This window comes from Aulonocara sp. 'chitande type north' Nkhata Bay, linkage group LG11, assembly GCF_057382095.1.
Source record: "Aulonocara sp. 'chitande type north' Nkhata Bay isolate Kocher_YH1m ecotype deep benthic linkage group LG11, A_spYH_male_GT1.1, whole genome shotgun sequence".
Lineage (NCBI taxonomy): Eukaryota > Metazoa > Chordata > Actinopteri > Cichliformes > Cichlidae > Aulonocara > Aulonocara sp. 'chitande type north' Nkhata Bay.
Window position 1 is genome coordinate 17,627,751 of NC_141354.1, and position 13,335 is coordinate 17,641,085.

At 42.9% G+C, this 13,335-nt stretch overlaps 1 protein-coding gene across 2 annotated transcripts in view; it reads right to left on the reverse strand.

Moving 5' to 3' along the window:
• cdkal1 (CDK5 regulatory subunit associated protein 1-like 1) overlaps nucleotides 1–13,335 on the reverse strand; it is a 259,083-nt gene that overhangs the window by 175,374 nt on the left and 70,374 nt on the right. For both annotated transcript variants that reach the window (XM_086310824.1, XM_086310823.1), the window contains exons 5-6: nucleotides 4,954–5,050; nucleotides 1,981–2,029 (exon numbers count right to left, since the gene is read on the reverse strand). In XM_086310824.1, the coding sequence (XP_086166950.1) occupies nucleotides 1,981–2,029; nucleotides 4,954–5,050 (146 nt within the window). The remainder of the gene's footprint in view (nucleotides 1–1,980; nucleotides 2,030–4,953; nucleotides 5,051–13,335) is intronic.

The window sequence follows — 13,335 nt, forward strand, 5'->3', positions numbered from 1 at the left end:
CGTAACCACAGTAACACCACCACCAACAAATAAATAACACTGTATAAGTGAGCATGCACCGACTAAGCCAGGGAGTCAAGCTGAGATAACACGACGGGATAAAAACACGTGCTATCATATACTACAGGTAGTAACTTGAAGTCTTTATTGCACAGATGCACTATGATAAAAAAGCAGCTTTACAACTATGATGTATCCTCATGACATCAAGGATGTTTAATTCATTTAAAGCCTGGAACTAAATGAAAAAGTCACACACGCTAAGAAGCGAGTCCCCAAAAGCATATGAGTACTCTTGTCATGTGGAAAACAGGACCTGCAAGCAATTTTGGCACAGCAAAGACCTGTATCTATTAGCAGTTCATTGAAGTAAGTATTTTAGTAGCCATTACGATAGGCAAATCCCCCAGCTTTAAGGTTTATGCCAAGGCCTCTGAGACGAAATAACAGCTCTCAGTTTATACGAGGTCATAAAGAACAGTAATGATACTGGGGAAATTAGTTTCTATGGAGGGGCTGATGGTGGGAGGAAAAGGGGAGGGAAAGAAACGGGGGGTGAGAGGCGAAAGAGAGGAAGGGAAGAGATCAAAAGATGTAGGAAGGGTGGGAGAAAGAAATGGGGAGAAAAAAAGACAGAATGAGCAAATCACAGAGAAGAAAGGGGGAATAAAAGTCACAGAGTAGATGTGTGACTGTGAGCTTGTGTGTAGGCTCACAGTTTAGGCTTGATGACACATTGTAAAATTAAGCCTTAGTTCAGCTGTCCTTCATTAGAGTGAACCCTGCAGTGCAAAGTAGTCACTCACACACACACACACACACACACACACACACACACACACACACACACACACACACACACACACACAGTGTAAACTCAATCTGTTCTTTATTAGAGAACAGCTGGGGGTGTATGACAGCTTGACTAGACTCACTCACACTGTAAACTCTCTCTGACCGTCATTAAACAGCTAAGTGTGGTGGTTCGCTAACAGTTTAAACGGATGACCTATAACTGCCATGTGTGTCTGTCAGTGAGCTGCTCAGACAGAGAGGATCATTTAAGAAGCAGCTCAGACAGTTAGATCGGTTTCAACAAAAGCTGAAGACTTTTGCTTTAAAATACACATTTAAAACAATTATTTAGTCAAATGTTGTTGTTTTTTGTTGTTTTTAGTTTACCATGACAACATAAAAAGCATGCTCTTTCCATTCACTTTGGAAAATACTACATTTTTTAACAACCTTAACACTATTATAGCTAATAATTTTTGATTTTTTTAACAGTGTTAGTATAATATTAAGTCATCAGCATTTGATTATGTGCTCTTCTGATGCAGTGTGATACACTCTGATTCTTACTGGTCAAGTAGACTGTAGTAAGGTAGTAAAAGTGGAGAGACTAAAATAATACACGCGGTGGTTAGCATGAGCAAGAAGGTCCTGAGTTCAATTCCACCATTAGGCCTTTCTGTGTGGAGTTTGCATGTTCTCCCCGTGTTTGCGTGGGTTCTCCCCGGGTCCTCCAGCTTCCTCCCACAGTCCCAAGACATGCACTTAGTGGGGATAGGTTAGTTGGAAAGTCTAAATTGCCCATAGGTATGAATGCGGGAGTGAATGTGAGTGCGAACGGTTGTGTGTGTATATGTGTTAGCCCTATGACAGACTGGCGACCTGTCCAGGGTGTACCCCGCCTCTCGCCCTAAGACAGCTGGGATAGGCTCCAGTGCCCCCCGTGACCCTGCCAAAGGATGAGTGGAAGCGAATGGATGGATGGATGGTTGGATAAAATAATACACCCTTGGATCTTATTCCTTCCATGCATAAGTGCAAATTTGTTTTGTGTTGTAGTCGGGATATGGATTTGTGTTAGAGGACCTTCGTTTTGAGTTTAATTGCGGTGGTTAGCATTACGTTAAAGACCACGCAAAGACCGTAAAACAAGAATGCGTGTGTGTGTGCCTTTCTGTGGTAAAATACCTTTAACAGCCTCGTCCACTACTTCCACCACTCGATCAATCTGCTGGACCTGTAACACAAAGAAACAAGAGAAAACTTTATTGATCCTGAAAACCCAAGTCTTCACAGTCAAACAGAACCCTGATATTGACGACCCACAGACACACTGATACTCTGATCCACATTTAAACAAGGTGGATATGCAAATATACACAAAGGCCATATGCAATAAGAGCAGAGACAAACAAGCGCAAAAAGCTACAATCACCAGGCAGGATTAAGGAATATGGATTTCCTAAATGCCACTGAGTGTTTATTGTGCATGTACTGACAAACACGTTCTGTGATAGATCCGACCACATAGGTAACAAGCATTACCCAAGTCCATAGCTGTGTTTTTCTCCTCATTGTCTCACATAGAAAACAAATCCTGCAGTTCTGCTAATGGCTACTATAATGAACCACCGCACTAATAAAGAGAATAAACAAGGCCCCCACAGGCCACAGTTTAATAACAGGCAGACTTTAAGTAGGGTAATCTGGATACTAAAAGAGCCAGAATATTAAACGAGGAGTTCAAACTTTACTTATCTACCAACCGATATTACATGAAGAGGAAAGGAAGCAGAACGAGTGAAAGAAAGAAAGAAACAGAATACTAAAGTAGTGACAGGGGGGGAAAAAACTGGTCATTTTTCTGCTGTTATTTTCCTTTCGCTCTTCCCAGCATCCCTCACACCTCGAATTCTCTTCACTTTCACTCTACACTGGCCCTTGGCACTGGCTCTCAATGCCTTCAGGCCCATCACTTAAAATAAGCCTCCTTTCAAACACACACACTCAGATTCACACTGTGCTTTGCAGGAAGCAGTTACTTGCATGCCACATGCCTGAGTAAAACCTTTTTCAGTGTAATGGTCAAGCAATCTGGGCCCATTCAGAGCAGCAGCAGGCGTCCCTACATAGAGTAAAACTCAGGTGTGCATTTCAGCTATTAATTTAGATCGCACTTTTCAACTTTGGCTGTTTTTAAATCCTCCATTGTACCCATAGAAAGAAAAGGATAAATACTGATATATTCAGCACATTTGTTGCATGTAAAAGGCAGTCACAGGTCTACTGGACGACATACATTTCTGCCTGTGCTTAAGCTTTATTTTAAGGTTTGTCGTTCTATTACCATAACTTAATGACAAGCACTAATGCGACATCCATAGTATTTGGATTAACCTTCGATAAAGTAATTAAAATTGTATATTTTTAAAAAACAGGACCATAAATACTGAGGTGTGACATTTCCTGCTCACAGCTTTGCATGCCCATTCCGATCCTCTGATTAGTTAACCAGCGCTGCGTAGGTGTGCGTAGGTGTGCGATGCATGGCAGTTACAGGATGCGACAAGTCTAGTTAAGAAAAGCGAAACACTGCAGTCTTGCGTGACTGTCTATGAAGCTCACACAATACATTTGCAGTCATTAAACAGCAACCTCAAACAAAACAGCACAACAGCAATAAAACACCACTCAGAAAAGCTGGCAATACGCACACAGGTCACATAAAATGAATCCAACAGGAAGGCCCGCCTATTTATTTTTAACTACACGCCTTATCTGGCCGTTGGTGCAATCACTATACACAAATTCTGAACTTGTATTTGCATCCAATTTGCATAACCCACCAACTGCCACTATCATTACATGTTCCACTGTGGGAATACAGAGGGACTCTGCATTCTCATATATTTATGTCTGGGTTTGTTACACAGTGTGCACTGATCCATGTTTACATGTTCTTTACTCCAACTTCTGACACTAACATATGAAGTTTGGTAAGCGTGTGCAAATCGTAGCATCACTTTTCTTTTCTTAGCTGACAGGAGCTCTCATGGCACTGCCCATCTGCTTCAAGGTTAGACATGTTATGCATTCAGAGACGTTCTTCTGCATACCTTGGGTTTTTTGATTCACCGTTGCCTTCCTACCAGCTGCCACTCATTCTTTTTCTCCTGCTTTTGGATTATTCTCTGTAAACCCCTAGAGACGGTTGTGTGGGAAAATCCCAGTAAATAAGACGTTTCTGAAATATTCAGACTATCTCGACTGGCACTCTCAACCAGGTCACATTCAAGGTCACGTGAAGCACCTTTCAGGTTAAACTTCAGCACTGTGTCTTGACGTCTACATGCCTCAATGCGCTCAATAGTTGCCATGTTACCGGGTAATTAGTTGTCTGCATTAACAAGAAGCTGAACAGGTGTAACTAATGAAGTGGCCACTGTGTATATGTGTTAGGCATAGAAGTGTTAGGATGATTTTATCCAGGCTGCACTGTGGCAGTGTGCTGAAAAGCAAACAAACAACGAACTGAATCAATTATTCAATGAGGAACACTCATTTAGCTATTAACCAACAACAGGCTTGACATATCCATTAGTTCCTTTCTGTGACAGCAAAGGTGAAACAGAATAATTCATCTGCTCTGTATCTCTTTGTTATGCACTCCAATCACTCACCAGTGGCTGGTAACCAAAGCAGAATAGCTCAGTTTAAACAAGTAACAAGTTAAAATGTATTTATTGTCATATTTGTCTGTTTGCCGCTTGTACTCTCTAAAATATATTAATACTAGTAGCAAAAGTAACTAGAGGCTAGACTGCCCCCATGCCACCTTTAAAGGAAGCAGTCTATGCTGAGGAATCACTGACGTGTCCTTTCCTAGCTCCGTCTCTGTTCACCCATAACACCTCCCCATAGTACAGGAGTTAATGTACCCGATCTTCCTTCTCATGCAGAACATTTGTGACTGGGAAATGTTCTGCCTGAAGAGAATGAGCCCAAGACAGAGCAAGGTTAGCTGCCCCGTGAATGACATCCCGATCAGTCTCGAAAAGCGTGTCCGTCTGTACTCGTCATCGGACACAAAGGAAGATAAAGAGACGCACCTTTAATACAGCCAAGTCAAAATACACAGATGTTCACAGAAAGTGCACGTACCCCAATGATGCTGAGACCTTTGAGGTAGTCCATCCTCGGCTGGGCCTGGGGAACGCATCCTGCTACTACCACCTTTTTCTGCTGTTCCTGGGCTTTTCTGTGCAAAAGCAAAAAGAGAAATAAGCATAGAATAGCAGGTTAACTGTAATATATGACAAACACTACTGTTTTTCTGTTTCACTTTCTGATTTAACCCAGGAAAAAAAACTATGATCAAAAATATACAGTTAATATATCCTCTGGATCCTTTTGAAGATGAACATCTTATTTTAGAACCTCAACGGTTAAAATTAAAATGACTCCTTCATATCATATGTGCTAAAGTCTTCCCCTCCGACCATCTGTGTGCATGTAATTTTTGATCTCCACTAGAAAATTTCTTAGCCTGACATATTCTAATGCAATTTTCAGTGGGAGTAAATACTTTCCGATAGCTTGGGAAATGGATGAATCCAAGCTTATGCTTCATTTGGCAGAATGCATCTGGCCCCCGACCCATTAAAACAGATTTCCACAAGCCTTTGCCAAGCCAATCACCACTGTTTATTTAAAATGAGGCGTGTTTGATATAATGACCACACTGTAGGCTTTTTACATTGTCACCTCAGCCCTACATGGCACATTTCTTTGCTCTGACTGATTGAAGGTCCAGAGGCATTTTGATCTGTAGCTGATGAAAACAGCTTTTGAAATCATTGCTGGAGTAAGATGTTCCCAGCTAATTGCATTCATCTTTGCACGTAAGGCTACTGTGCTCCTAAGTCATTAATGGATAACGGCTTGACAACAGTGCAAACAAGCAAAATCAACTGCATGCAGTGATAAAAACCTGTCTGTATGTTCTAGCATATGAAACAAACCTCCAAATTCTTCTGATACCCAAATCTTAAAGTCAAACTTTATAAATAAATTACAGGAAAAAAATCTATTTAAAGTGTGGATTTAAATAAAAGTAAATTGTGCACATCTATGAAATAAATCTACGTGAAACTTAAAAATTAATTTAAAAAAACTAATGTTGTGAGTTTATTGTACTTGCAATTTGCCCTGTCATGCAAATTGACTCTGCTACAAGTTATTAGGTGAGAAAATGCTCAGTATATGAAGCTGAGAACATCATTATTTCAGTCGCTAAATGGCTGAGCCCAAAAACATACAGGTCTAGTCTTTGATTGGCCACTGCAGCACCTTTATTCTTTCCATGTTCACACGTTTTGCTATAGATTTGCTGCTGTGCTTGCGATCACTGTCCTGACGTAAGACTGAATTTCAGCCAAGCTTTAGCCTCCAATTTGAATAATTGGAGGCTAAACAGAAGAGTTCACAGTCGACGCCATGACTGCAAAGTGTCCTGGCCCTGTGGCTGCAAAACAAGCCCAAATCCTTATCCCTCCATGACCGTGCTGAACAGTTAGCATGAGGTTGGCTGATACGCTGTGCTTGTTTTTTTACAAACATGGACAAATATCTCCACTGTCATATGTCTAAAGTACATCATTCCAGAAATCTTGTGGTTTCTTCAAATGAAACTGCATAAACCTTAGCAATGCTGCCGTGTTCTTTTTAGAAAGAACTGGCTTTATCCTCGTAACTGTACTGAACTTTCACATTTATCATGCTAACTGCAGCCTGTAGCTTCTGAGATGTAGCTCTTGGGTTTTTCATCATTACATGATCTGAACTTGAAGGGAATATGTAAAAATTTTCCAATCATCAGTCCAACAATCGCCAATGGGCGATTGTTAATGCAGCGTTAACGCAGCTTAAACGCGGTCATCACGATTAAAATTTTTAACACTCTCGACCCATCTGGAGCGCAGAATGAACAAAATTTGGGCAAACTTCCATTTCAGGGATTTTGACTCAATCTGCGCTACAGATGGGTTCATTGTTAATCGTGTTAGTCGTGATGACTGCGTGTAAATGCTGACAGCACTAAAAAAAAAAAAAAATAAAGTCGCCAATTTGGGATTTCTTTGGCTTTAAACCGGATGAAACAGGTAAACCTATGGATGTAACCAAAGTGGTGTGCCGCCTGTGCAGACGTAGAATGCGAGCAAAGTACAGAAAAACACGACTAACTTGCATGAGCATGCATGTGTCCACCATCCGGCTGAGTATGCTAGACTATCACCAGCTTCTGCAGCTCCATCAACAAGCATTTGAGCGCACTCTGAGGACGCAGATGTAAGAGAGTGCTGTTAAAACAGTGCTATTAATTTTTTTTCTGTTGACTGCTGCAATTAGCTCCATCATTATTAGCAAACTTACTCATGGGCAAATAAATAAATAAATAAATCGCCCTTGTAAAAACTATCGATGATAGTCGATATATTCGTCCAATCGCCCAACCCTAGTATGAAGCACATATAGCAAAGCATGCATTACACCTGAGGTGGAAACAAACTAGTAAACAAAGGCACCATTTTTCCTTTTCACATTAACTAAGGTACATTATGTGAACATATATGTGTTTTTTATACTACTTAAATTGGTAATGCAGAAAATCCAATATTGACAAAACAAAGCAATGTCAAACATTTCATGTTGCATGTCAAATATTTACAATATTGATTAATAACTGGTAAAACACTTAACAAGGCTTTAGAAATCCACACTGATAAGACAATCTGAATTAAAAAGCAGCGAGGTAGTGAATTCGTGAAACAAACCAGAAGGAAATTGTGTGTGTGTATTTGTGAGTGTGCATGTGGATTTATGCAAGTCTTTATGTCACATCCAGTTAGTGACAGTGAGATTTAAGGCATTCGGTCTGTCTGACAAAAGCTTTTGGAAGAGCTGCCCAGACTCTGCAATGAATCTTTAATAATGAAGCCTCCTGACAGCTGGAGTGAAAGAGGGAGGTAGAGAGGGAGGGACGGAAGGGGGGGCAGGGGGGATGCTTGTAAGTGAGGTAGGAATCATAGGAGTAGGCAGCAAGGAGCAGCAATGAAACTGGATGCAGAACTGTCAGCTGTGTTTTAATTTAGACTGTTTGATTCTTCAGGAAAACAAAGAAAGTGATGAAGGTGGGGAGGGTGGGGGTGGGAGAGCATGGTGTGATGGGAGAAAGATCTGTGAAGGTAGACATCGCAATTCAAAGCCAGTTTAATCTGTCTCGTGTATGAGAAATGAGGGGACTGATAAAAGCTAAAGTTTGTATGAGAGAAGAGATGGAGGAGAAAAAAAGATGAAAGCAAAGATTAAGGACTTTTGTCATTATTTGATTATAAGAAGCTGCTGGCATTAGGCGGTGTAGTTTCAGAACCAGAATCTGTTTAACTGGAAAAACAGGTACACAGTGCACATACAAGGGAATTTGAGTCCAGTATATTTAGTGTTATATAATGCTTGTATATAAATTCTAGGAAAAGGTAAAGAAAGAGAGTTTTCTGACACCAGAAAAAAAAAAAAAGGTGGGCAGACAAACTTTCATGACTAGGTTAAGTGAGTCAGAAAAGCCCGGACAAAAGAGTCGGTATCTGTTTAGAGTAGCTTGTTCTTCCCACACTGGCAACGCCGCACATACAGACACACTCACAGTAGGGGTGCGTCTGCATAATTCACACCGTCTCCTGCCAAAATGCGCCAAACGTTCCTTTAATGCTCTGCTCGCTCTCTGCACACAGACTCGGAGCCATAGCTGACACAGCGAGTAAGCAGACAGCGCCTGAGTCGCCGCCTCAGTGCCCCAGGGGGAACGGGCCAATCACGCCGCACGCAGTTCCTGGGTGGGATGGGACGGAATGGGATTATGCGATGCGGTTGCCGTGGTGATACTTTTGAGCCCAACCAAGCGCTCGTTGCCAGTGACCTGGACTAGAGCAGATGTCCCCCAAGATCAGACGACGAGGTGTGTGTGTGTGTGTGTGTGTGTGTCTACACACACGTTTCTCTTTGACTTCTTTGGCACCTCGCCCTAAATCTCTACGGCCCTCTGTCAACTCTTTGTCACCACTCTCCATTGCCTCAGGACCACACGCACAGACACACACACACACACACACACACACACACTGAACACCCACATGCTTCAACGATACAATGCATACACATGGTCCTGGCTGGCAATGCCATCAGTGCACAATATTCTATGCATACATGTATGACCTCTGTGATATGTATGCATGGTACAGAGTGCTGTGCTGTACATACAGGTTTTTAACAGCTCAGTAGACACAGTGAATCAGTCAAATTAAACCAGACTAAATGTCCAAGTGACTTGATCAGGTTGACTTGGGAGATGTCTCTGCTATGAATATGACATTAAAATAACTTAAGGCACTGGATGGACCGCAGTGCATGACCTATATAAAGGCCTCTTCAACTTTGTCACAACAAAACCTGAAGTGAAAGAGAGGCCCTTCCTTAGTGGATTACAGCAGCCGCTGAGATGTAGTGACATCATATAAACGGAGGTAATATGCTGAAGTCTCCTTAAATTCTTACTCATTTGAAAATGGTTATGTTAACAAGAAAAATGGCAAAGATAAGATGAGATGACCTTTATTAGTCCCACAGGTGGAAAATTGGTTTCCCACCTGTGGGACTAAGATCGAAACAAAAGGTATCGATCTTTATCCTTTTTACGAAATGCTTTTTAACATAGCATATGTAGCGTCACTTTAGTAGTATTTATTTATTGTCATTGTCAAGAACCCCTTCTGGCTGCCTCTGCCTCAATTTTATCCCACAACTTAGACATTCACATTATTCACACTCTCATTACACATACATATAGGATCTTGGGGGTGGGCACAATCACGGAGTCCAAATCACCATCAGGGTGTATACCTCACCCCTGACGTCGTTGCCCACCTCTCAATTTTAAATACACTTAGTCATTGAGGGTTAGCAGGAGGGACTATGCGCTTACCTGCTGCTCCTTGGCAGGTAGCTCCATGCCCTCCTGGGTTTTAATTGCACCTTAGAACACATATGCATCAACACTACAATGAGCGGGTGGAGGGAGGTTTGGAGTCTTCTCCCACCCCCATTCTCTGCGGCCTGCTGGAGCGGGAGGGCTAGTAGGAGGAGTTGGCCGTCCGACTGCGGTCTGGGGTGTGGGGCCTCCCTGCTGCTGCGGAGTCGGGGTGGTCTGCCTCTCCCCACCGCAGGGAAAAGGGTAACACCACCTGGGTCTGGGTGCAATTCCCCCCTCCAGGGGCAAGGGTACCTAGACCCGGTTTGTAGAGTACGCTTGGGGAGTGTGATTGTGTGTACAGCGTCTCTTTATGTCTGTCTCCACGTTGGTTGAGTGTGGAGTGAGTGCATATGAGAGCATGAGGGTGGGAATGGATGTTTGTGTCTGTGTGTGCCTGTATGTCTGTGTCTATATGTCAGGTTGGGTATCAGACGCCACCTCTCTGGGGACACCTCAGGCCCTCCAAGGTTTGGAGGCCTATCTCCACCCACCACCACTTCCCCTGCCGGTGGCGGACTCCCTCAGGTGTCGGTGTGTTGGTGGTTCTTTGTGTCTGGGGGTGGGCGTCCGGGTACACACCGGCTCACTCCTTGGTGGCCGCTTGTCGGGGCCTGGGGCTCGCTCGGGCCCCTTTGGAGGTGGGGTGCCCCCGGCCTCTCGGCCTAGGGCTCGGTCACTCAGGCACAGCTGGGGGCCGGCGGAGCTCACGGGCGCGTCACTGCAACTCCCCCTGACTTCTGCTCCGCGGCTGCTGGGCGAGCCCTCATCTGGGACTCTCCTCAGCTCTTACTGGGACAGTGGCGCGGCTGCCCCTCTGTTGGTCTTCCATGGTCTCTTGTGTTCTGGGGGCCTCTGGATGTCTGGAGTTTTGATCTCCTCCATACCCGCTTCACACCCTGGAGGACGGGGCTGTGGCCCCCCCACACTCCCTAGCAGATCATTACATGGAGAAACCTTTGGAATGCAAGCATGCTGATCCACACAGGTATGCACACATGGGTATTCACAGACGCGGACTAAAGCTTTCTTGGCTGCTGCCTCAAAGCACACTGTGCGCTGTCTATCTTGCGTGCTGCACAATATCGTTTATTACTTAGTAAATACTGATATCTATGACTAGCTAGTTTATTGTGATGGTGCTTTGTTTTCTCTATTATTATGTTGCTCTTTGTTGTTTGCTGTCTCCTCTGTTTGTTTTTGTTTGTTTGTTTGTTTGTTTTTTTTCTCCATACAGGTGACCCAGGAGTTTTTTTGTTTGTTTTTTTTGTCTCTCTTCCCCCCGCTTCTCACCGTCTCTTCTCCCCTTTGGTTTTCTTTCTTTCTCTCCCCCTCTCTCTCTCATTCATTCCCCCTATCTTATTTATTAAAAAAAAAAAAAAAAAAAAAAAATGACAAAGGATGAACTGAAGCTCTGCCATCACGTAATGTCGCATACTGCTGTTTCTGATGTCATTTAGAAAAAAAAAAAAAAAAAAAAAAAAAAAAAAAAAAAAGAACAATGAAATTGCGTTTGGGGCTTCCATACAACCCAAAAAAAGAAGTTTTTTTTTTTTTAGTAGTATTTATTTATTGTCATTGTCAAGAACAATGAACACTTTGGGCTTATATGAAGTTTTGTGTTGACCTGAACAGAAGACCACTATCCTACACACTGCTATGGTCAACAAGATAGCCACCACCTCCCACAGAAACATTTAATGTGTATTTCCATTGTCTAGATCAAACCAGAACAATTATCAGAGGCACTAAAACCTAGACGCCAATCTAGTGAGGTTTCTTAGTCAGAGCAAGAATGAAAGCCAGGAATCTGTGCATTAGGCAGAAATTATCACAAAGTTCTGTGACTCAGACTTAAAAATCAAAGACCGATTCAAACTTTCTTCTCCTTGTGTGGTTCTGCAACAGTTCCAGTGTGTCTGCCATTGTTGGTTTGCTCCTTCCTATGAGCACATTGTGCATCTGCAAGGCCCACTCGATCTCATTCAGTCTTGCCAAATGGCAGCACTTTAATTTTAATTTTATTTTAACCTTAGGATGTTTCAAGAAAACGTAGCATGGGCAATATGACCCCAAGGAAAGAACATAATACCATATATTTGAATATATCTGGTCACATCAGACCAGATATATTAAGATGAGTTTGCCACATCTTCTCTACACAACTTTGATTTCCATGGTATCATCACAGTCACACATGTGCAAGTGCAAAGAACTGTAGCATCCCACTAGAAGTGGTCTAGAGGTGCACAAGGAGCTGATGCTGACGGAAAAACCTTCCATCCATCCATCTTCTTCTGCTTTATCCGGGGCCGGGTCACGGGGGCAGCAGCCTAAGCAAAGAAGCCAAGACCTCCCTCTCCCCAGCCACCTCCTCCAGCTTATCCTCTAGCCGAGAGATATAATCTCTGCAGCGTGTCCTGGGTCTGCCCCGGGGCCTCCTCCCGGTGGGACATGCCCGGAACACCTCACCCAGGAGGCGCCCAGGAGGCATCCTTGTCAGATGTCCGAACCACCTCAGCTGGCTCCTTTCGATGTGGAGGAAAAACCATCTATACATAAACACATCCACTATAGTTTGTGGTTTTGTATTATACTTCTTTCTTTCTAGCCTGCCTACAGTTGTTGGTGCTGCCGTAGTGTAGAGGTTGCACGGATAAGTACATGGAGTCGCAACAAACTGGACACCAGCACAGAGTGCTGGTAGGGCTCTTCGATATAACGATATATATCGGATGACGATATAAAAACATATTTCGTTTCATTTTATGCTATTGTTTGTTTCGTGGTGTCGCAAAATAAACTGTTTACAGCAATATTTTTTCACTGTTTGATGGTAACTGTAGGATTTCTTATACTTCTATCCTTCTCTTATATTTAATATAACCACACTACGGACGGACAAGCGACTGTTTTTACATGTTGTCATTAGCAACAACGGCGGTAAAAGCATTGCGTGTCTCCACCGTCCGCTTGTTTATTTTCCACATAAACCTTTCACAATTAAGCTGAAGACCCTATTGAGATTTTTCAAAATCCGAATCACATGAAATAGCATGTAGAGTGTTTACAGACGAGAAGCTAAAAAGAGCCGTCAGGTGCTAAAACATAAACCTTAGAACAGGCTTTTCCCCGCAGCACACCGTGTAATAAATACTCACCAAGAAAGTTGCGGCTGTTTCAACTTATTTAACACTCGACTCCAGTTACACGACGTCCAGCTGAAAACACTTCACGCAAGTCAAGTTGCGCGAGATTCACAGAATTTACAGGAGATGTAAAAATTTTGTGATATATATCATTGCCGGGGCGATAAATGTGTTATATCGGGATATGAGATTTTAGTCATATCGCACAGCCCTAAGTGCTGGTGTCCAGTTTGCGCACACCCTCCGATTTTGAAGGACAGATACAAACAGACCCCTGGCATACTTGCAAACATGGTGAGTATAACGCTGGTG